Here is a 25,638-nt window from a genome sequence, read left to right as displayed (position 1 = left end):
TAACTTCAATCAGAGTAGCGCTAATCAATGCACCTGACTAGTAGGATCTACTAATGATGGAGACCAGTGTGTGAATAGTTTGATTAATTGTGACAATAATCACTATTTCAATGATGATGATGTAGTTTGCCCTGGTGACTGTAAAGGTATTTTGGGGAATGTGCATACGAAATTCCTGTAGAAATCAATAATGAACCCGCATTTGCGCTGGTGGATTCCGGCAGTATTACCTCTGCTGTTAGTTGGTCTTGGTTTCCTAAATGCAAATCTATTTGTAACCTTCCTGAGATTATACCTGTGCTAACTGTATTTCATGTTGCTAATGGCTCTACTTTGAATGTTGAGGGTTCTGTTAAGGTCAAAGTTCGTATCAAACGTTTCACCTGGAAGTTTAAGTTTATTGTAGCTAAAGGCTTAACTCATGGTATAATTCTTGGTTATGACTTTGCTGTTCATGTAGGGGTAATCCTTGATGTTTATAACTTTTGCCTGTCCTTTAAATTTTGTCCTAGCTACACTCTTCCTTTGCTTAGTTATCTCCCTTGTTCTGCTTAACACCTTTGTTCTATTGATGCTCATGATTAAATTGCTGAAGGAAAGAGTAAGCTCAATCATTTGACAACCAAATAAGCTCAACAAATGCATGAATTATGCAAAGAATTTCCTTAAGTATTTACTGATAAACTGGAGGTAACTAATGTGCTTGAATAAAAAATTGAAGTTAGTGACAGTATTCCTGTTCGTTCTCCTCCACATTGTCTTTCACCTCTGTATGAAGGTTCTAAGAGAAATTATAGATAAGATGCTTGAGGATGGGGTAATCAGGTCTTCTACTTCTGCGTATGAATCCCCCATCTTCCTAGTCCCTAAGCCTCGAGTTGGCTTTTGGCCCATTGTTGATTACAGGGGTCTCAATAATAAGATTATCCTACAATTTATCCCCTTACCTGATTTGCATACTTGCTTTTCATTTTTCTTTTATGCTTATTCGATGCTTGATCTCAATCAAGCGTATCACCAAATTCCTCTGGCTGAAGAGAGTGAACATTTAACTGCCTTTACCACTGACTGGAACTTGTATGAGTTGAGAGAATCCCATTTGGTGTTAGCACAGGCACAGCAGCACTCACCAGGCTACTAGATTCCATACTATCTGATATTAAATTCAAGTTTGTGTATAACTATCTTGATGATGTTGTGTTGTATTCTGAAACCTTCGAAGAACATCTCTCACATTTTAGGGAAGTTGTTTGTCGCTTTAAGCAAGCTGGACTTACTATTAAAACTTGAAAGGTATTGTAGCTGTGGACCAGAGTAGAACCCAGGTCATCTATGATTTTGCTCCAGGATCGTGACCACATTTGGAGAGCTAAACGTCGGCTAAAAGGCACGCACCTTCTCCTGACGGAATCGCTCACGGGTACCAGGAAAAATATTTTAAATCGTGCACGAGATCACTTTGGCTTAAATCGTGTCTGGAGCCAGGACGGTCGCATTGTTGTGCTATGTGACAATGGACGAAAGGTGTTAATTACTACAATGGTACAACTTGTTAGTTTAATGTAAAACACAAGTGAGCATTGATACGGACTCATTACTGAGATGGCATTAATGGATAATGTTGTAGTTTTAAGTAAATGTGCGTGTATGTGTGTGAGTGAATGTGATTGTGCCCCTGGAAGTACTTGTGGTGAAAACAAGGTGAGTAAGCAGAAGTCTTTTCTAGATAATGGCTAGTCACAATACAAGTGCTATTTCTACCGATTGTAGTGACCTTGATGTCAGTGACCCGCTCCCACCCCCTCCCCAGTCGCCCCCCTCACCCTACCCTTTAACAGCGTCAGTGGGAAACATTCTCAGGGAAAGTCTTTCAAGATATCGGCGAGCCCTACAGTGTTGTCATATTAACGCGCAATCGTTAATGGCTCACATTGACGAAATACAATCCCTCTTTCATGATAGTAATACCTTGCACTGCATATGTGTAACTGAGACTTGGTTACAACCCTCACTAAACTCAGGCTTGGTTCGTCTAGACCGAAGAAAACGTATAGGGGGAGGGTGTGCTATATACTGTCGTAATGATCTCAAAAGTAAAATAGTGGCTACTTCAGACCAGACAATTCCAGTCGACCTGAGTTTATTTTTATAGAAGTTTTGGCTAACAATCAAAAAGTACTGATCGGAGTAGTTTATAAACCCCCAGACGTAAGACATATATCGGACCTTGAAATTTGCTTAGCCAAGTTAATTCCACTGTATGAAAATATAATTATACTTGGAGATTTTAATACAAATCTGCTGACTGAGACAAACGACTCATTATATTTACAAAATATGTTCTTTAGCTTAGACCTGAACATCCTACCTCTAAATGCTACTAACCATCTACATACAGTAAACCGGACGACTCATACTTTGATTGACTTGATCATAACTAACAATACTCAGAAAGTTTTAAATCACGGACAGCTTGCAGTGCCAGGTATTTCTACTCATGATCTAATATATGTCTGCTATTCATTAAAGATGCCAAAATATGAAACTAAATATATAACACGCAGGGATATAAAAAATCTGGACAAGGAAAGAATACGACACGAAGAATATTATCTGCCGTGGAACGATATTTTACACATGGATGATATTGACGTAAAAATAAATAATCTATCTGATCTGGTGTTAGAACTGTATGACAGATTTGCTCCCAAGAAAGAGATCCGGGTGACTCGACCACCTTCTCCGTGGTTGACTAGTGAGATTAAATCAGAAATGGCAAAGCGTGACTCATTACAGAAGGTTTAAACGAACGGGTAATGCTAATGACTTTGAAAATTACCACGTTCTCCGCAACAGGGTTAAACAGTTAATCAGAAATAGTAAATATAAACACATATGTCAAGTATCGAAATGCAAGAACTCGACAGAAATATGGAAACAATTACGAATGATGGGTATAGGTCGAAAGTTATTAAAGCAGGTGCCGAATGTATCCCTTGATGACTTAAATTTACACTTCACGTCGGCCAAATCCACTGTAAGAGCAAATAATAATAATAATAATAATAATAATAATAATAATAATAATAATAATAATAATAATAATAATAATAATAATAATAATAATAATAATAATAATTTTCATAACTGCACAATTAATAATAATAATTTTTATAACAGCAATAATAATAATAATAATAATAATAATAATAATAATAATAATAATAATAATAATAATAATATTCATTTTATGCCAATTCAAGATACATTTGTGTTTAAAGAGGTTGGTATAAATGACGTAAAACGAGTTATGTATTCTCTCAGATCAAATGCTGCTGGACACGATGGCATACCTCTGTCTTTCTACAAATATATCATTGGCACCATTCTGCCGATCATAACACACATTATTAACTACTGTTTAACCCAAGGAATTTTCCCTACGGCGTGGAAGGATGCCCTCGTCATCCCAATCCCAAAAAAGGATGGACCCAGTATTCCTTCAGATTACCGACCAGTTTCTATCCTACCACCCCTGTCCAAAGTGCTGGAACGCCTGGTACATGAGCAAATCTTTACGTACTTACATAAATATGCTTTACTCGACTCTTACCAATCAGGCTTTAAGAAAAAAACATAGTACCATGACAGCTCTGCTGAAAGTGACAGATGATATTAGATATGCGATGGACAACAAACAAGTGACAATACTTACTCTTTTAGATTTCAGTAGCGCATTTGATACTGTCAATCCTAGGTTGCTTCTTTCCAAATTACAGTCCTTAAACTTTAGCCAGAAAGTGCTGGAATTTTCTTACCTCACAAACCGCCGGCAGTGTGTGGTTGCAAATAATAATAAATCAATGTGGCGAACAAAAAATATTGGTGTTCCACAAGGGTCAGTCCTAGGCCCTCTTCTATTCACTTTATATATAAATGATATCACCAGATCAATTAAGCACTGCAAGTACCATCTTTATGCTGATGATTTGCAAATTTATTACCACACTAGAACTAATAATATTCAACAAGCAATATGTAATGTAAACACTGACCTTGAGCAAATTAATAGCTATGCTATTAAAAACAACCTTAAATTAAAACCCCATAAAACGCAAGCCATTATCATCAGTATATCAAAGAATCTTCACATTTTAAAACAAAATTGCATTCCTCCCGTAACTTTAAATAATACTGTAATACCTTATTGTGAATCAGTTTCTAACCTTAGTGTTATTATAACGGAAACTCTAAACTGGTCAGCGCAAGTTAAGAATATCTGCAAAAAGGTTTATTGTGGCTTGGACCCCTTAAAACGTTTCAGAAATGTATTCCCTCGAACACTAAAAATTCAACTTGTTCGGTCATTATTATTTCCCATTTTTGACTACTGTGATGTAATTCTTACGGATGTAACAAAAGAATTAAGCTTGAAACTACAACGCACTCAAAATGCTTGTCTTAGATATGCTATGGATTTACGGTATGGCGCTCGAGTTTCTCCCTACTATAAACAATTATCTTGGTTACGACTAGACGACAGGCGTAAACTACATGCAAATACTCTTGTGTACCAGGTACTTTCGGAAGACATCCCTGCTTATCTCTCCAGCAATTTCCATCACCTTGGTTCTTTACATCTCCATGATACTCGCTCAGTGTCCCTCCTAGAAATACCTGTCCACCGAACAACCACATACCATCGATCATTTACTATCACCGCTTCGGGATGGTGGAATGCTCTTCCCAAAGACATCAAGGATGCTGCATCAAAAAGTATATTTAAAACCTCCTACCAGCAGTTCCTCGTTAAGTGCTTCCAGCAAGGTACAGTACCTGTATGAGTGGAATGAGTGATTGTGTGTGAAAATGATATGAGATTATTGCACAATAAATTAAATATTGGTTTAATATGATAATTTAAATTAAATTAAAAACAACCATATTGTATTTACAAAGTAGAAGTAGTCTAAAAATAGCTAGTAGTAAGTACAGTATTTAACTTAGATCTAGTCTTGCAAGGATACAATTAGTTAAATTTCATTTAGTATTTTTATTAAGCTTATTAGTATTTTTACATTCGTATTTCTTTCGTTGTGTATTGATTTTTTTTCCCTCAAACCTGTATCATGTAGGCAGTTACTTTTTCTTTCATTCTTCTTTGCATGTATATATTCATATTTTTGTCTTAAAAATTAGTGTTATTTGTAGTTCTTGGTATTTTAAGTTAATCAATGTCATTGTATGGAATAATAACAATATGTGTGTGGTTAAGTGTAAGAAAGGGCCAAGAGCCCTAACTTTGCCACAGAAAATAAAGGCTTTATCTATCTATCTATCTATCTATCTATCTATCTATCTATCTATCTATCTATCTATTACCCAAGAACCAGAAGGGAACAGCTCGATTTGTTGGCATGGCAAAACTTTTTTGCAAATTTATTCCTAATTTTGCCCAAATTGCTGCCCCCCTTAATGCCCTTTGGCATAAGGATGTTAAATTTGTTTGGAGGGAACCTCTACAAATTGCTTTTGATAAACTTAAATCTGTGCTAGCAAATGCGCCTGTTTTGGCAATCCCGAACTTCTCAAAACCTTTTATCATCCAAATGGATGCTTCTGGTTCTGCCGTTGCTGGTGTTCTTCTCCAAGAAGATGAGTTAGGTAATTGACCCATTCCTTATGCCTCACGTACCTTGAATTCTGATGAGCTGGAATGCTTAGCAGTTATTTTTGCTCTTGAGAAATTTTGCATGTTGAGCACTCGAAATTTCTTCTTGAAACTGATAACATGGCTCTTAGTTGGGTATTGAATAGACCTAAACATATGGGTAGATTAACTCGTTTGGTTATCCGTATCTCAGCTTTCAATTTTGAAGTTTGCCACATTCGTGGTACTGAAAATGTTGTAGCTGATGGATTGAGCAGGATGTTCAGAGAAAAATTACCTAACCATTCTGACCTTGATGCTAGTAACTTTCCTCAGTATTCGGGAGATCGTGGTTCGAGCCCCACTGTCGGCAGCCCTGAAGATGGTTTTCCGTGGTTTCCCATTTTCACACCAGGCAAATGCTGGGGCTGTACCTTAATTAAGGCCATGGCCGCTTCCTTCCCACTCCTAGCCCCTTCCTGCCTCATCGTCGTCATAAGACCTACCTGTGTCGGCGCGACGCAAAGCAAATAACAAAAAACAAAAAAAGTAACTTTCCTAACCATTCTACATGTCATTCCAATTGCATTAATGCTATCTTAACCGACAGCCCATTGCTCTTCCATGGTTTTTCAAAATTGCAATATAATGATCCTGAAATTAATACTATTGTTAAACAGATAGAGGATGGAAATGTTGTTAAACCATACAAACTCAGTAATAACGTTCTGTGTTGCAAAGCTAGGAATGACAGAAGATATAAGATAATGTGTGTCCACAAGTTCTGATTCCTGAAATATTTCATTATTACCACGACTCTCCCATTGGAGGATATTTAGGTGTTTTTAAAACTCGTCACAAGATTCGGGCTCATTTCATTTGGAAGAATATGGATTTTTACAATAGGAAAATGGTCAAGGCTTGTAGACTATGCAGCATCAGTAGACCTAGTATGAATACCCGTATTGGTTTCTTATCATCTTCTTACCCCACTAAATCTATGGAGAGACTTTTCATTGATTATGTAGGAGCCTTCCCCTTAAACTCGAAAGGAAATCAATTTGCACTCGTGTGTGTTGACGGTTTCACCCGTTTTACATGGATTTTCCCAATGAGAAAGATGGATGCTCGGACCACTGTAACCTGTCTCAAATCAAATTTTTCTATATTTGATCTTCCTAAGTTTATTGGATCTGACAATGCTAAATCATTTGTTTGTAACTTGTTTATGAAATTTTGCATTGATTTACCTATATCTCATGTTATCACCACCCCTTATTATCCTAACCCCAGTTTTGCTGAGAGAGTTAACCATAACTTACGTGCTACACTCATCGCATACCATCATGACAAGCAATCTAAATGGGATTCCTCCATTGATTGGCCTTTAATTCTTCTGTTCATGAATTGCATGGGCAGCAGGCATTAGAGGCATTGCATTGGATTGGTTTGTTGATTACCTCTCTAATAGGGAGCAGTTTGTTACATGTAATAATAATCAGAGTAATGTGAAGGTGATCTCAATTGGTGTGCCTCAGGGTTCTGTGCTTGGGCCTTTATTGTTTCTTATCTTCATTAATGATATTGGTCACCTTAAATTAAATGGAAGACTATCCATTTTTGCTGATGACACTAATATTTTTATACAGGCTCTAGCAATCATGAACTTGAACAAAATATGCAGCAGGATATTCGATTACTTGAAACATGGCTTAATTCCAACCGATTAACTATCAATCTAACAAAAACAAACTACATAAATTTTCACAAACCTTTATATGTATTAAATTTGGATAAAAATCTGCTTTTCTTCAATCAAAGAGTAATGAAAGTGCACAGTACTAAATTCTTAGGACTGATTATAGATGAAAATCTGTCATGGAGTAATCACGTGGAGACTATCTGTAATAAAATTATCCCTGTGATTGGTATACTCAGTAGATTGCGATATAAGTTTTCTCGTGGGTTGTTGAAGGGTATTTACTATGCTCTTATTGAAAGCCACATCTCTTATATGATACATGTCTGGGCATGCTGTAATAAAGAATTATTTGGAAAGGTAGAGGTCCTTAGGAAGAGAGCACTAAAAATAATTTTCAAACTGCCCATTCTGACACCGACTAAAGATCTGTATAAATATTGTAATATATTATCACTTCCAAACCTCCGCATAAAGGCTTCTATAATTATGATCTATAAAATTCAAAACAAATTAGTCCGCTCAAACACATCAGTAATTACCTATTCACAGATTCATAATTATGAAACAAGAATTATTTATAATATTCACTACAATCAGATTCATTCCACTAGTTATGGTCAAAACTCTCTTTGGCATTTTTCTATAACTATGTATAACTCGCTTCCAAAAAATATAAAAATGTTACCAACTTTATCTATCTTCAAAAGTAATCTAACTAAATACCTGAAGTAGTATGGTAATTATGGTTAGGAAGCTTTGTCCTATCTTATCTCTTACACCATGTTAAATTATATACTTACTGTATTTTATTTTGTAATCAGATTGTGAATATAGCTGCCATTGTCATTTATTTGTATTGCACCAAGAAGAGCCTTGGCTCAGGTGCCTATATTGAAATGAAATAAATAAAAATAAAAAAAATAAAAACACCCATATCCTTAATGCTTAGGTTTACTCCTTTTTCTCCCATTTCAAATGTATTTGACATTGATTCTCTCCTTCCTGACAATCCAGATCCAGAGGAGATTTGCAAAATGTGGGACAGAGCGAGAGCTAAACTTGTAGTTTCCTATGCTAATGTGCAAAAGAAATATTATAAAGGTCACAAACCTACCAATCTATCTGTTGGTGTCACTGTTTTTGTCAAGTCTTACCCTAGTAGTAAGGCTATAAAATTAGCTGCCCGTTATCATGGCCCTTGTATGGTGTTAGAATGTTTAACTCCAGTACCATTGTAAATTAATGATCCTGTTGCCAAGCGCATTAGACAAGTACACATGTGACAAGTCAAGCCCGCTTAATCACCAAATTATTGTAATTTGATAAGCATATAAATTGAACTTGTATATCTTTCAAAACTTACAATTTCTTATTCTGTTCAAAATTATGTAACTAGTCCATACACTAGGTATAATGCCATTTACTGATATCAGCAGTAATTTTTATATGAATCATATGTGTCACTAACCATCAAGAGATATCAAACCTTGTGTGTCAAGATTACAAATGATATTCTCCTCTGAACATTATCGCATGCTGCTTCATTTTGACGGAACTAGTGATCTTGAGTCATCACGTAATTAATATATATATCTGTGTGTGTGTGTGTGTGTGCGTGCGTGCGTGTGCGCGCGCGCGTGCGCGTGTGCGTGCGTGCGTGCGTGTGTGTGTTTTTTTTTTGTTTTTTTCTGGTCAACAACATTGTTTTTGGTCTTCTTGGACATGTTCTGTGCTTCTCCATGTTTCTGTTGCAGATATTTTTGTGCGATTATCCATCCTTGCAACTGCTATGCGGAGAGCAAAAATATATAATACTTATGGTTGTTTACTGCACTTGGTACTGGTGTGATTAAAGTTCTATGTTATGTACTGTCAGCCGGTGTGGTGAGTGATGCGACGATGGCCACACTGACATTGCCTTCTGGTCACACTTAACGTGTTGGTCACCTGGTAAATTGTGAAGATCTGGTTTTCGTCAACCAAGTAAGATCATTTCATGTTAATTCAACTTTGGTAAATTTGGGACTTGTAAATTCTATGATTACAATTATGATAATTTGGACATTCTACTAGAAATTGTACAGTATTACCTCATATCCAACATTTTGAACTTTACGCTACCCCTGTGTTCTGACTTTAGAGGAAAGTGATTGCAGTAATATTCTGCATTCTAGTGACAGGTGATATAACTACAAATAGCCTGTTTCCTCATGACTTTTCATGCCATAGCTGTACAAGTAATAAGATGGCAGAAGGAGCTGACAGCCATGCATCTGGCTTGCTTTACAAAGAAGAATATGCACATCAGATGAGAAAATCCTCTTTGGAAATGATTCACTGTTATTCTGAAAGAAGTGAAGATGAAGTTCCAACACAAGATTCAGCAGAGGATGACAATTATGTTCCAGATGGTGATGTTCAAAGCTTTGGTTTGTTTGAGTTTTCGTGAGTTTCAATGACTGTCATTACAGATTTTTTGTGACAAATTTACATGTACAATTACCGAGTGAATATTTTTTATAGAGTGACATTTGTTTGCAGTATGTGATGATACTATTAAAGGTGTGTTGTTAATACTGGTATTGAAGGTGTTTTGTTTTTTTTTTTAATGCTCTTTGTTCGGGGCGTCGACCTAGAAAGATCTTTTGCCCCTACTTGCACCATATGTTAGGAACCTGCGTGTATTTGGAAATTGCGGAAGTGTAAAGTGTTGAATCTGAGGAAAGGAACGTTAAGGACGACACAAACACCCAGTCCTCAGGCCAGAGATATTAATCATTTACATTAAATACCCCTGATCTGGCCAGGAATCAAACCCGGGGCCGCCGGGTGACAGGCGGACACGTTGCGCCCTACACCGCGGGGCCAGACTGGTATTGAAGTAGTCGACCTTAAATTCCTGACGCCTGGCCACAGCTATCTAAAAACTGATGCAGATTTTGCGCATATATAGAGAAAAAAAAAGAAAACACATTATGTGTTTGGGCTTCGTGATTGGATGAAGGTAGCTGAGGAAGCAAGAACTCAGTTTCATATTGCCAAAGTCCATCAAGACATTTTTTTCTCAACTGAACCCATAGCAAAAGTTCTTGTCAACAGAAAATTGGATACAGATAGGCAAAATATCAGCTGGTTAAGAATGAGATAGATGCAGTACAGAAAAAGTGACCCAAAGGTATTGTACTTCAAGGAAACAATGAATGAGAAAATAGAATTCCATAAAGTAAACCTTGCTCAACCATGTAGACCAGCCAATAAACCAAGCGATCTCCCATATCTCCGAGATTCACAGTCAACTGAAATAAGTGAACCAGGATGAATTAATGTCACTGTTGCCTTTCATTGCACCAGTTTACCATGAGTTCTATTACAATCTAAGGCAGAAGGGAGCTGAATAGACAATTGTGCATCTCCATCCTCTGCCTGTCCATTTGTCACTCTCGAAATCACTGACGTCGGTCATTATTAACAGAAAGCATGAAACAACTTGATGGATTTATAGTCTTGGAAACAGAGAAGAAGAAGAAGAAGAAGAAGAAGAAGAAGAAGAAGAAGAAGAAGAAGAAGAAGAAGAAGAAGAAGAAACTGTATACAAGTGTTAAAATGTTCAAATGGCTCTTTCTGTGAATGATTAAAATGTCACTTATACCGTTATGGTATTGTTACTAGCCCAAGTTCAAGGCTTAGAAGTGGAGGCCTCGCCCACACATGCTAGAGAAGCATCCATGGTTCCTCCACATGGGTGATACAGTGGTTCAGGTGAAGTGGGGCTGGTGATTGAGGTGAAGGCTCACTGCGGGATGCTGGAACCAACGCATCACTTTGCTTTACGTAGCCTGGACGAGCTGCGGGTTGGAAAAGGGGCGATCCCAACCAAGGGGGAAAGTCATGGCTATGAACTCATTCATGATAATGCCAAGTGGAGACCACATGAGTAACCCTACTGAAGGAGGAACAAACCTGCTAGGTTCGGGCCAGGGGCAGACTGCTGGATGGATGACTGAGGGGCATGGTCTCTGCTACGGAGAGCCTGAGTTGCGGGAGGACAATGTCTGGCTGTATGCCACACCACGGATGGTGAGAACTACACTCAGGACCCTAGAAGGGGCAAAAACCCTATGATTGATTGAAATATGGATGCTTATAAAGAACCAGTTTCAAAAACTTCGACATCAAGGGAAGCCATGGAAGCTCCAGTAGAGCAGATCCGGGAGCAAGCCCAAGATGAAAAAATGGGGACAGAAGTCCCAATTGGACAGGCTGTTGCTGACTCAAAACAAGAAATGGCAACAGAAGCTTCAGTAGTGCAGACTGCTACCACAAGCAAACCAGGAACGTCCGTAGAGACAGAAGATTTCTGCATCGAAAATCAACAGATTTCATATCAACACACCACCTCGCAACAGTGCATATTACAAGGAAAGGAAGAGAGCAAGGAAGGAAGCCAAAATAGCGGCTGGAACTTGGACGGAGAAGAAGCCAAGGAACAGGGATCGGCGAGAGGCTATCCCTCCGACAACGCCCAAAAGGCCAAGGTCGGGGGGTAGTACGCCATCAAGTTCGGCTAAAAAACCACCCGCCAAAAAACAGAAAGAAGAGACAGTCATGTCCTTTTCGGAAAGACTAATAATAATAATAATAGTTATTTGCTTTACGTCGCACTAACTACTTTTATGGTCTTTGGAGATGCCGAGGTGCCAGAATTTAGTCCCGCAAGAGTTTGTTTACGTGCCAGTAAATCTACTGACACAAGGCTGCCGTATTTGAGCACCTTCAAATACCACCGGACTGAGCCAGGATTGAACCTGCCAAGTTGGGGTTAGAAGGCTAGCGCCTTAACCGTCTGAGCCACTCAGCCCGGCATTCGGAAAGACTAACTTCAATCAAGGTAGCAATAATACCTAAAACCTTTCCAGATGGGAAATTGAAGGAGGAAGACGTGAAAGAACTTTCATCTGCTCTGATAGCGCAAATGAAACCGCTGTTGGACGGATGCCTTCCAGGCTTCCTCGAGTCTCCAAGGCTGGGAAGTGGAGCAATGGTACTGTTCTGTGCAAATCTGTTTCGTCACAATATGACTTCATTACAAACCAGTGGAACATACTTTAGGAATGAAAACTAAATTAATGTTACAATATGTACAAAGCTTTTATGTAAATCTAAACATGAAAATATCTCTATTACATAGGCTTGTGTGTCCATTTTCATATACTTCCTTTCCCTCTTCTCCTTAAAGCTTCCAGTATAGCTTTATCTCCTGTGAGTCACTTGGTGAACTTCTTTATGAAGTGACCAGCAGAAGTTTCACATCATATTGGTATTCCAGCAGCCCTGATACCTTCTTTCCATCACTTTGTTTACAAAACCAAGGGTGATAGAAAATACACTGGCAGGAAAAAAATCCAAAAACCAAGAGGGGTTGTACTAGATTAACGAACGTTGGTAGGCATGTTTATACATCTGAACGATGACGCTGATTCAAATTTCCCGCAAATCGCATTAGCATGGCGCTAGTAGCAACTCCATGACATTGCACACCAGGTTTGCTTTAAATACAGGCTGTACTGTGCAAAAGTGTTAGTTACCTGTGAGATTGGACAGAGAGTGACTGTAAGTGGGTCAAGAATGCCTTTATGATGATGAAAAGGCCAGTGTCAGCAGCTCACTGCGGTTGAACAAGGCCGTATAATAGGGTTACATGAAGGTGGATTTTCCTTCCACGCTATTGCAGAATGCCTTGGCAGGAATGCCTCCACTGTGCATGCATTCTGGCAGCAGTGGTCACGAGAAGGTTGTTTAGTTCTTGTACTTTTTATTTAATTATTTGAATAAAGTTTGAATATCATTTGCAATTCATATGCTGGTTCTTAAAATTTAATTGTTCAAAGAATTATATTGTAATTTTATTTGAGAACATTTGAAATTTTTTGGATTTTTCTTGTTTATTTTTTTACACCAGTTATTAATAGGGCCCAGATTTTTAGGTTTTAACCTATTTTTTTTCCTTGCTATATAATTTACAAATTTCAATACATTAGTTTATTTCACACTTCCTGGAGCAGAATATGTGAATTTCATTGCACCTAAAAACAACCTAAATAAGGGGTTGACACTTAAAATAACCTAAATAGCTGTTTTACCTTCTTCAAATAAAGAATATTATTTCCCCATTGAAATGCATTGTAAAATTATTTCCACCGCGATTACAAGCAGGACAGAGATAGTTCAGGTTACTACCATTAAATGCAGCATGTCCCATGCTTCCCACTACGTATGTGATATCTGGTAGCTCCTTGATGCACCTGATAGAAGGTCAGGAGGAACATAAACAGTTTCACCTCCAGTCATCCACAGAAAGTACTGCCGGCAGAGTGTGTGGTGAATGGTTCCTGCAGTATTTTCTAACCATTTATTGTTGTAAAGTGAAACAATGCCTAAATTGCACTTATTGAGAAAATGGATTGCTACAGATGGATACTTCACTATGGATGGTCGAGTAATCTTTTGTCAGGCATGCTCCAAGGAAGTAAGTTTCCCATAACTGACCTAAAACCTGCATTCCAATACCCTACCTCGCTTACTGAAAAGTACTTAGGATTTGGATTCTTCATTTCAGGTTAAATGTGAGCAGAAATCCTAGCAGCATAAATCTGCAGCTGCTCACATAGCTAGCGTAGTGAGGAGAAATAAGTCCAGCAGCAACAGTAAGCAAACTTTTATTTCTTCCGCAGTTGGCAGGCCTTTTGCCTATGTCAGGTGTTGGTGTCTACAAACGTCCCATGGAATGTGCTGAGTAACCTGACCATGAAAACATTCTTGGGAGAGATCAGTGGCCGTAGTATACCTAATGAAACCACTTTAAGAAAGAATTATTTGGATCCTGTTTACCAGAAGACGAATTTGAAAGATCGCACTATAGTATATTATACAGAAGATGGTCAGAGAAAGAAATATCTCACAGCTGGTGCAGCACAAGGGTCTATCCTTGGACCAAATCTTTGGAACATCATGTCTGTTGGTGGAAGACACTATGCTAGTGGGTTATGCTGATGATGTAGCTATTTTGAGAGTAACTCGAGATTTGGAGTTGGCTCAGTTTAAGCTGAATCAAGTGATGCAACGTGTCAAAGAATGGATGGCGAATCACAGATTACTTCTAGCAAATCATATAAAAGAGATTGTTGTTCTGACAAGAAAAATAATTATGACCATCATTCCAATGCAGGTTGAACAAATAGTGATCAAAGCATCTAGAAGTATAAAGTATCTTGGCGTAACACTTGATACCAAACTTACATTCTGGGATCATATAAAATGTGTGGTAGACAAGGCAGAGAAAACAACTATTGCATTAAGCTGATTAATGAGCAATGTAAAAGGTCCGAAGTCCAGCAAGAGACGACTTTTGCCGATAGTTCAATCAATACTTCTATATGGTTCAGAAATTTGGGCTGAGTCTTTGAAGTATAAAAAATACCAGCATAGGATAGCTGCAGTACAGCAGAGATCAGCTTTAAGAATGTTATAAGTGCTTATCGTATAGTATCCGAACCTGCGATCCTTACAGTAGCAGCAGTGCCACTGATTGACTTATTTGCCTTAGAGAGACAGGAAGCCTGGCATACTCAAGGATAGTTAGGAAAGGAATGCATCAAGAAACTGGCTTATGGTAAACAAATGGAACAATGGCAGCAAAGATGGGAGGAAGATCCACGAGGGAAATAGACTAAGTGGCTAATATCATGTTAAGCGAACTAGGTAGCACAGGCACATGGTGAAGTTAATTATTACATTACGCAGCTCTTGACAGGCCATGGATACTTTAGAAAATTTCTACATAGAATAGGCAGAGCGAGCGATCCATTGTGTATTTATTGTCATGATGCTGACAATGTAAGTCACATCTTTTTTGTATGCGACATTTATATTATATTATATTATATTATATTATATTATATTATATTATATTACATTATATTATATTATATTATCATCCATGTGTTCAGATGAGTACTAAACCATGTTAGCTCTGCTGTACAACTAATTTAATGAACATTTACAATGTTAATATTCATTTTAACACAGTATCATCAAAACTTCATGACAAAGGCATGAAGTCTTCTTATTCTCTTCAAAACCCACTTTTGTCTAGGGTGAACAGGAAAACATACTTGGACTTTTGTAGGCAGGATGATCACTGGTTGAAAAAAGCAAGGGGACATGTTGTTTTCTGTGACAAATCTCACTTCTGGTTATTTCCAAAGAGAAAATTTTTAGTCTGCCATACAAAGACAGATAAATTCTTGCCTCATGCATGGCTCCTGCCATCCAGTGGGGTGGAGAGGCTATAGTGATATGGGGCTGCATTATGTCTGAAGCTTCTGGGGAGTTGAGAAATTTTGTTTATACTGTGATAGGAAGATATTCTCCAAACATTTTTGAATTTCTCCTTATATGCTGAGCAAACTCCCCTGTAAACCTTGTGACCTTGCTGCGGTGGGGAGGCTTGTGCATCCCAGTGAAGCAGATAGCCGAGCTGCAGGTGCAACCATATCAAATGAGTATTTGTCGAGAGACCAGACTAAAGAATGGTTCATCGAAAGGGGGGTAGCAGTCTTTCGGAAGTTGCAAGGGCGGCAGTCTAGATGATTGACTCATATGGCCTTGTAATAATACTCAACATGGCTTAGATGTGTTGATACTGCTACACGGCTGAAGGCAACGGGAAACTACAGCCGTAACTAACTCCTGAGGACATGCAGCTCTCTCTGTATGAACGATGCACTGATAATGGCTTCCTCCCGAGTAAAATATTCCGGAAGTACAATAGTCCCCCACTTGGATCCCCAGGAGCAATCATCAGGAAGATGGATACTAACATTTTGCGAGTCGGTGCGTGGAATATTAGAAGTTGGAATCATTGTGGTAGGTTAGAGAATCTGAAAAGGAAGATGGATAGACTAAAATTAGATGAGAAGTATGTTGGCAGGAAGTTTAGGATTTTTGGTCAGATGACTACAGATTTACCAACACAAAATCAAACTGGGGATATGCAGGAGTTGGTTCGTTAAAAAAATGTCTTCAGTTTCAGGTTTTACAGACTAATTGTATGAGTTCCTGGATTTCCATGCCTTCAAAATTTAATTACTCAGCTTGGTAGATTATGGGGTCTCTTAGACTGAAATACCCTAGTTGTGTTACCGAGCCTTGTCATCTCTGTCCATCCATCTTATTCTTGTATGAATGTCATGTCACATCAAGTATAGCATTGCCCAAAATGTATTAAATTCTGCCACAGGTAGATTTATCGAATATTCACTGCCTTAATCTCATGTTATTGTAATTTGAAATACTGACAGTTTTGTAAACTGAAGAAAATTCTTATTCAGTACATGAAATAATGTGAACAATTTGTGAGCAATTATGTAATTATATGAGTTACTAGCTGATGTACCTGTGCTTTGCTACAGAATTCTACATTGTATACAGAATTCTAGGTTAGGTAGTGTACACATTGTGAGCAAGATTGTATTAAATTGTATAGCTCTTAACGTTACCCTAGAAACGCGACGGAAAGTCACCAAACATCTTTTCTCATATGAAGAATGAGTTAGGGAATTTTCACTGTAATGGTAGACCCAATTGCATACTATCAGTCACAGGTTGGGATGTTTTCATTATAATGCCTTTTTACATCCTCAGAAAGACTGTCTTAGTGGTTTTCCCAACTGAAAGGAACATACATTAAAATGACGTCAGTACGAATGGTGCGATTAAAAGCAATGCTTTCATATTATGAAATACTTGTTCAAATGAAACACCACATATTTTCTCACTTTTAACGAACAGGACTACGCTGCCGATCTAACAGTCCAAAGTTCCAGAGCTGGAATGACCAGGCCGCAGACAGCCGTGATCTGTGAACACTCTTCGGCTTTCTTCAGCGGGGAGAGGGTCGAATAGTGGAGACTCCCAGGGCAAAAAACTATGCCCAATTACTAATCTGTTTCCTAGGAGTACCCGATGAGTAGGAAAATATCAATTCACTACACTGGCGGCAGAAAAACCTATCTGACTTGAAGGCAAATTTTTTCCTTCAAGCCAGAGGAGAAACCCCCTCTTTACTGCTAATTTGGAATAAATTGAATGTAGAATTTAATAGTGAAGAGAGAGAAGCTTTTCTTAAGAAACGGCTCTTTTCAGGGTTAAATTTTGAGTTATTAAGTGAATATTGTGATGCTATAATTTGGAATAGGTCTAAATTGTTATTCTAGACCAGGCCATACTACTACTGCTACTACTACTACTACTACTACCACTAAGTGAAGCTCTGACTTAAGTATGCACGTGCTCAATCAAAGCAGCGCGTCAGAGTAGGGATCGAATAGCTGAAATACTATGATGAACCAATGTGTTACGTACCAGCTGTATCAGAAAATGAATGAACCAGAGGAATGGCATGCTAAAGAAGAAAGTTTTCTAACTCTCCGGCTATTTCCTGCCAATATTCAGTCAGGCTGTTATAATCGGTACGCAGCAGTAATCCCATCTATCGGAGTTGAGAGGCTGCATAAGAGACAAAGAACATCACAATAAACAATGGTCAATGTAATGTTATTGTTGATCAATATTATGCGCTTTCGATATTGTAGGCCTTCACATTTCGTTTTATTCCGACTCTGAAATACTACTCTTATCATAGTCGGTACGGTAAAACTGAATAAAAGATAAATGATCGGAAATTGTATTCTCTATAATTTTTTATATAGAACTTATTGATAGGACTAATAACATTGGTATTTAAAAATTATATTTTAGGCATCTTTCCCTAAACTACAATTTCATCCAGGATGAATAAAATTGTTTATGGCTTAGACTGTAGTTTCTTATTCCCCGACTCTATACACCGATTTTCATTAAATTCTGTTAACCCATTTTCTCGTGGCTCGGCGTTGATATGGACTTAGCAAAAAAAAAAAAAAAAAAAAAAAAAAAAAAAAATTCATGAATATCTGTGTTATCATAGCCGGTACAATAAAAATGTATAAGACAAATGGTCGGAAATTTAATTTATATAACTTTGGTTATGTAGTATTTATCGATACGACAACTAATAATATAAATATTCGATAATTAAATTTTAGGCCTTCCCCTAAACTACCACTTCACTCAGCGTAAATAAAATTATTTATAGCTTAAATTGTAATGGCTCATTCTCCGACTTTGTATATCAATTTTCAATAACGTAAATATTTAAAATTAAATTTTAGGCCTTCCCCTAAACTACCATTTCACTCAGCGTGAATAAAATTGTTTATAGCCTAGATTGTAGCGATGTATTCCTCAACTTTGCATACCAATTTTTATTAAGATAGGACTACAAAACACATAAATATTTGAAAATTAAATTTTAGGCCTTCCCCTAAACTACCATTTCTATCAGCGTGAATAAAATTATTTATGGCCTAGATTGTAGCGACTTATTCTCCAACTTTGCATACGAATTTTCATTAAATTCTCTTTGGCCGTTTTCTAGTGATGCGTGTACATACATACATACAGACAGACAGACAGACAGACAGAAATTACGGAAAAGTAAAAAGTGCATTTCCTTGTTACTGTGAACATGACTGATACAGAAATATCATTCCTTTCAAATTCTGAGCAATGTACAGACAAAACTCTTATGTTATATATATAGATTTCTGTTCAAATAACTTATATCGAAGAACAATTAATTTTGTACCTAGTACATTATTTCATATTTTGTGGACAAACTGTAATAACTATTGATTATTGCGATTGTTTAGAACAACTTTCCATCTTATGTGGTATGTTATCTGTTGGCTCACTGTCAATTATACTCTGTTTACAAGGTTATTATAGTCAGTCTACAGATACACATCTTCTGAAAATTAAAATAAATAGTGCATGTAGTACAGAGAATACAGACTTTTCTGCCTTGTTTATGAGAATACTTGGATGAGGTAAACAAGCATATTTTATAAATCAAATTCAACAGAGAAATGAAACTCATAATTTGACCTTTAAGCCAGTGGTGGTGTGGCATGGAAACAATATTAGTAGAATGTGAGTGTGGAAAGTGTATAGTTTTGGCTGCTGGTTGTGTGATGTAAAATGAAAGGCATCATCGTATTGTTTGTGTGTGTATTTTTAGGGTAATAACTGTGTTGCTGGTGTTGTGATTACTACCTTAACAGTTGATTTCAAATATCACGTAAGCCTATGTGTGTGCTGCAAAAGTGGTTGCTTAACTGGTAAAAGAAAGTGTGGGTTATGGTGGATTGATTGCGGTTGGTCACTTTCATTATTTTCAGTATTTGTATGTCCAACCCTTGTTCCGTTTCTCTGTGGGATTGGGTATGGAGTGAGATGAATCTTTGTAGTGAGATTTTACGACCAGATGCCCTTCCTGACATCCTTGTCAGAGGAGTTAATGAGATGAAATGAATGACGTGACATATGATAATAGGAAGGGAGAGAGTGAAACCCGATGTTGGCACTTAACTACTACTGTCGAATAGCACCAAGTGGTCTGCACAAGGCTTTGGGTTGCCATCCAATGGATGAATCACCATCAACAGCACCATATGCCCTCACTCCATATGAGCACTGCAGAGAGATTTGGGATTTAATCCAGGCTTTTGGCACGGAATCTGGTGATCAGAAATTGTATACCACCACCCCCTACCCTGCTGGCCAACATTCTGATGGTGACATTTTTTCAACCAACAGGATTCAAACTGGCAAACCACGGTGTCAGACCATATATACCTAATGGCATTATGACCATGGCCACCAAGCGAGCTCATTAATTTTGGTATTGCAAATATTAATTTAGATCTGAGAATGACCAAATTGAGCAAATACCCATTCTAGAACTAAGGATAGCAAAGATCAAGTGCGATATATGCATCAAAATAATAGCATACACTGAAAATGCTATTGAATGTGATGCTTGTAACAAATGGCAGTGCCTTGATTGCAGTGGTCTAACAAAAGGAGAATATGTTGCATTAAAAGGAAAAAAGTAGAAAAGCAGACTCTCATGTTTATGCATTAAGTGTAAGACTAAGATTTTGACAAAATCAGTAAGTGACGCCAACTTATCGGATGTGTTAACACGTAAGATTCAGGAAATGCTTTATGTAATGGAAATCAAATTACAAGATAATATAAGAGAGGAAACAAGACTACAAAAGGAATTAGAAAAACACAAATTTCCAGTTAGTATGAAATCCAAGGCTCCAACACCATCAACAGTTAAACAATAAACCACTACCCAAGACATGGGTAACCAATTAATGGATCAACAATGTGAGTCAGTGACAGTGTATCAGGGAATAAGAAACAGTAAGATCCCTGCAGTGGAACATGTTGGAACTAGAAGTTGTGATAATACTACAGTGAAAAAATAAAACTTTTATGAAGATGGCCAAGCACAGGACTGTCAAGTGCAGGTTATCGAACAAACTCCATGGACTGAAGTGGTGAAAGATTGAAGACAGCAGAAATCAGAGGAACTTGGGAAGATCAGAACAGCAATCTTAAGACCGCGTGAAATATTGGTTGGCTATATGTGGGAAAAAATACACTCAATCGATTTCTGTCACAACATAAGTAGGAAGACTCTGCGTCACAAGAAGCATCAAGCCTGTAGTGTGATCATTCCCAGCTTTTTTGTGTGCTTTTTATTTTTAAATCTGTGTGTGTGTAAGAAATGTTGTTGAGCTAGGGCTCAGTTTTGGGGGGAGGAGGATGTGCTGTTTGTAAAGGAAACTTATAAAATAGTTAGATACGTGTGCATGGCATTAAGTAGTTACTGCACAGTAAAATAGAGAAGAGAACTGTTTGAGCATCCTATGGAATGCCTGGCTCTTTATTTCTCATGACTTGCTGATGACAGAAGGAGCCCTTGTTCTGGAGTGTTCTGGTCTATGTCAGATAATGTGGGAATTTTCCACCCTCGTGTAAGAAGATGCGAGATCTGCTCTGGCTGAAACTCTGCATGTGATTGGTCGATTGGTTCTGTTGTTCTGGAAGGGTGGCGCAAAAAACTGGTAGGTTTATGTCTTAGACGTAAAAGTTAGCGTCCCTGATTCTCATCTTAGTTCTCAGTCAAGACAGACATGTCTGGTTCGGGCTCTTTGACCACAAAGAAGTGTAGCTTGATGTTGCGGAATAAAGGAATCAAGTGAGTTTTCATTGTTTAGAATGTCTTAAATTAACTTGTTTTCTCTCGCAGGAATTCTACAGGGCAGTCTTGAATCTTTGATGATTTAATTTAGTCGAAATAGCTCATTTCAATTCTAGATACATTTTTGTTTGGAAGCAAGCAACCTTACTTGTAAAGTAAAAATCATGTCATTGTTTGCCAGTTTCCTGTAAAATGGGACTAGCCCACTGTATAATGGAATCTTAAATTCCAAGCTTAGGATTTTGCTATCTAGTAAATCATAATTTGACGCTATCAGTTAAATTTTGTTAACTCTGTAGTAAACTGTATTAACTTGTGGCAGACATAGAACTTTTTGGTAACCCTTTTAAATTTCCCCTTCATCTTGAAATGTATTTTCGGCCTTGTGACCAATTCCCGGGATATTCATCATTTGGTTCTTATCTATGCTCCATTACCTCCTTTCCTTTTAATGTGTTGTTCTCAAACTTAGGGGACGGTTAACGTTGGTATCACCTTCATGTGCCTGCAAGCACGACTCTCAATTTGATTGGTTGCCTTATTAACCTTCAAGGTTTTCAAAAGTAAGATTAAGTGTAATTTCTTCAAAGCATTTTATGAGTGTCAGCATGCAGTCAGCTTCAAATGTGCCCTTCTTTAACTTCTTTGAGCTATTTATCTTTTAACATCAATTTTTGAAACTTAAGTGTATTACTAAGTAGAGTTACCTTTTGATAATAGTAAAAGTGTTATGAAATTTTAAATAAATTTTAAGAAACATGATTGCCTGTGTTCAAGAGTGTGTCTCCGGTTCATGTTCCTGGCAGGGTTGCTCAGCACCTTCTACATCCTATTGTCCATCTGTTCACATCACCTTTAGTTATCCTTGTATTTGTGTATGTTGTTTATCTTTTCCTTGTTTGTTTATTACTGTTCAGTTTTTAATTTTCAAACCGCCTCAATTTTGAACAAGATTCAGTGAATGATTAAAATGAAATTCATTTCACAGTAAATGATCATGAATCATACTTTGGGAATACAGAATTATTCAGAAGACAGAAAGACAATTCATTTCATTGCATAGAGTTTCCTGTTGTTTTTAATACCAGTCCAAAAATGCACACTAGTTATGCTATAAAAGCTGTAACTTACTTGCTCTCTAAAATGTGCAAGATCAGCTTCCCATTGGTTTATTACTACCGTTACATTTTTATAAAGCTCTTCATTGAAGGTCTTCCTATTTTCTGCTTGATACTGCCACATCTCCTTAATCTTTGCTTGATTCGCCTTAATGGCTCCTGTAAATAATGAACCATGTATAATAAAGCTTTTAGTTCTGCACTCTTTGTATAAAGGCATATGTAATCAAAATTTATCAGACAACATCTCTTGTACTCTGCACAATACCAAAATATATATTTTATATACTTTTTAAAGTTGATGGGGCAATTTTAGAGAGAAGGATAAGATTACAATAATAAAAACAAACTTGTTCAGAAATGCCCTCCTTTAGAGCAAAGTGTGCTTACTCACAAACACGTAATAGGAAGACTGATATACTATACCTACTAGTCATTCATGCTGTCAGCAGCTATTCTGGGATTAGTTATTATGTATACTTTTTCACACTTAAACTCCTTGGATAATACCCTTTATTTCAAGACTTACAAGTTAGTGACACCTGGGCCATTCTTAGATCCAAATAGTGGTCATACACTGCCATGCATCTGACTCTTACCAGAGATTCAGCAATCAATTTCCAAACTTCCAGTGTTAGTTGCCAATGTGTGGTGATGGTGATTATTGTTTTAAGGGGAAAAACAGCATAATTATCAGCTCCTCAATGTGTGTTTATACCAATAGCCTAATGTCAACTGCAGTACTATAGTTCTAAAAAAATTTAAAATTGATGGACCAAAGGCATCAATATAAATATCGGGGCCCAATGGTCATTAGTAGGGCTCAGAGGTTGAGGAAAAGTCCTTTTTTTCTTGAGTGTCTGAAGACGAGGCCCATCATAAAATATGCTCATTATGGGTCATTATAGGCTAGAAAATTATGAGTTTTATTGGTCCTTTTTTTTTTTTGCCTTTTTCATGTCTTAACAGTTTTTTTTTTTTTTCAAACCTCCTGTTCTTTTGACTACATTTCTACTGCCCATTCTCAATTTGAATCATCATTAGTTCATTACCTCTTAAACATCTTTTCTGAAATAAATAGATATATTTTAACCATATCTGAAAAGAGAGAAAAACATTCCTGGACGGACAGAAGCAGGTATGACCGGACAGCAGACACCGGGAAAGATCATAAATCAGATAAGGAACTGGCACCTTATGGCAAGGCAGAGAGGGTGGGGTGCGAGGTAGTTGTTTTTAGACTTTATGTTTGACTTCAATTTGTAGAAGAAAGCCAGAACATTAACATGCCTCAAGTGAAGCGGAGCAAAACTACTTTTTTGCAAGAACTTGTGTCTTTATTTGGAGCAGAGGTATTTTCTACTGATGGAAGTATTCTTTTCTGCAAATATCATGAGATGAAAGTTAGTACAGAAAAGCGGTTCCATGTCCAACAGCACGTTGGGCGTGAGAAACAAGTGAGAGCAGTTTCCCGGACCGCAGAGAAAAGGAAATCGCAGCTTTTGTTAGGGCAAAGTGGTAGTGAATATTCTAAGGCGTCTCCGTTTTACAAAGACCTTTGCAGTGCTTTAGTTAGAGCAAATATACCATTAGCAAAGATAAGCAATGAATCTTTAAAAATGTTTCTGGAACAGTATACAAATTGGAACATTCCTGATGAGTCTACCCTCCAAAAGGAGTACGTGTACCACTGCTATGAAGACATGACTGAAAAAATCCTCAACTGCATTGCAGATAAGTCAATTTTTGTGTCTATTGACGATGTGATGAAGTGGGTCACTCCATTGCAAATGTGATTGTTGGTACATTAGAAAAGGACAAGCCTAGGGAAATATTTTTCCTCACAATGGACATCTTGAAGAAAGTGAATGACCAAAGTATTTGCCAGCTGTTTGACAAAAGCCTCATACTATTATGGCCACAGGGAATAAAGCATGACAATGTTCTGCTTTTTCTCTTTACATGGTAAAGGCAGGAACAGCAATAAAAGCATTTTATTCAAAGCTGGTTCATGTAACCTGCCTTTCACGTGCTTTACATCAAGCGAGTGAAGAAGTGTGAAGTGTTTTCCAGATGTTGACAAACTAGTATCCAATGTTAAGAAATTTTTCTTAAAAATCCCCGTCTACAGAGCGCCATTTTCATGAGAATGCTACTGATATACCTCTACCTCCGGAACCAGTTCTGACACCGTGGGGTACTTGGGTAGGGTCTGATATATCCCACTCTGAAGAGTCTAGTGTCAGACCTAAGTCGAAACGCTGGTTAATAGAGCAAACGCCTGAAAAACCATACATCTAATTTTTTATCTGATTTTTGATATGCTCTATTGGTGGAAAAATATCTAATTCCCTCCATGGGAACTTAGAATTTCCATTCGGAATTGCTAGGTGGGCATAAATTCCATTGTGGAGTTTTATCTCCCGTATGCAGTTATCAGACTTTGCCTGTTAAATAGGCTTCTGATAAGTTCACCTGCATACACCCCAGTGTCAGTGGGTAGGGTCTGACACATCCCACTCTGAAGAGTCTAGTGTCAGACCTAAGATGAAACGCTGGTTAATAGAGCAAATGCCTGAAAAGCCATACATCTAATTTTTGTTCTGATTTTTGATATGCTCTATTGGTGGAAAAATATCTAATTCCCTCCATGGGAACTTAGAATTTCCATTCGGGTACTTGGTTAAGCGCTTGCATGTATTACTGCAATCATTTGGATGGGATTAAATCTGTGATTAACAGCTTGGATAGGGAAGATGCTGCTTCCATAGACATGTCGCAAGAACTAATGGCTAAACCTGTTGAAGGGCAGTTTGGCATACATTAACAGTAATTTTTCTTATTTAGTGACATTCTTAAACTATCTTGAAAAATGTAATGAAACCATTCATTGTATACTCTCTAAGCTGAGTGATGTACAGCAACAATTGGAACAATGTGAATGTGAAAT

At 37.5% G+C, this 25,638-nt stretch overlaps 1 protein-coding gene across 1 annotated transcript in view; it reads right to left on the bottom strand.

The window, feature by feature from the left end:
• The window catches only part of LOC136874368 (synaptonemal complex protein 3-like), a 90,852-nt gene that overhangs the window by 50,296 nt on the left and 14,918 nt on the right, over positions 1–25,638 (bottom strand). Inside the window, exon 2 of the mRNA XM_067148006.1 lies at positions 22,702–22,847. Coding sequence (XP_067004107.1) covers positions 22,702–22,847 — 146 coding nt within the window. The remainder of the gene's footprint in view (positions 1–22,701; positions 22,848–25,638) is intronic.

The sequence above is a fragment of the Anabrus simplex genome, chromosome 5, assembly GCF_040414725.1.
Source record: "Anabrus simplex isolate iqAnaSimp1 chromosome 5, ASM4041472v1, whole genome shotgun sequence".
Taxonomy (NCBI): Eukaryota; Metazoa; Arthropoda; class Insecta; order Orthoptera; family Tettigoniidae; genus Anabrus; species Anabrus simplex.
This window is presented reverse-complemented; position numbering and strand designations above follow the sequence as displayed.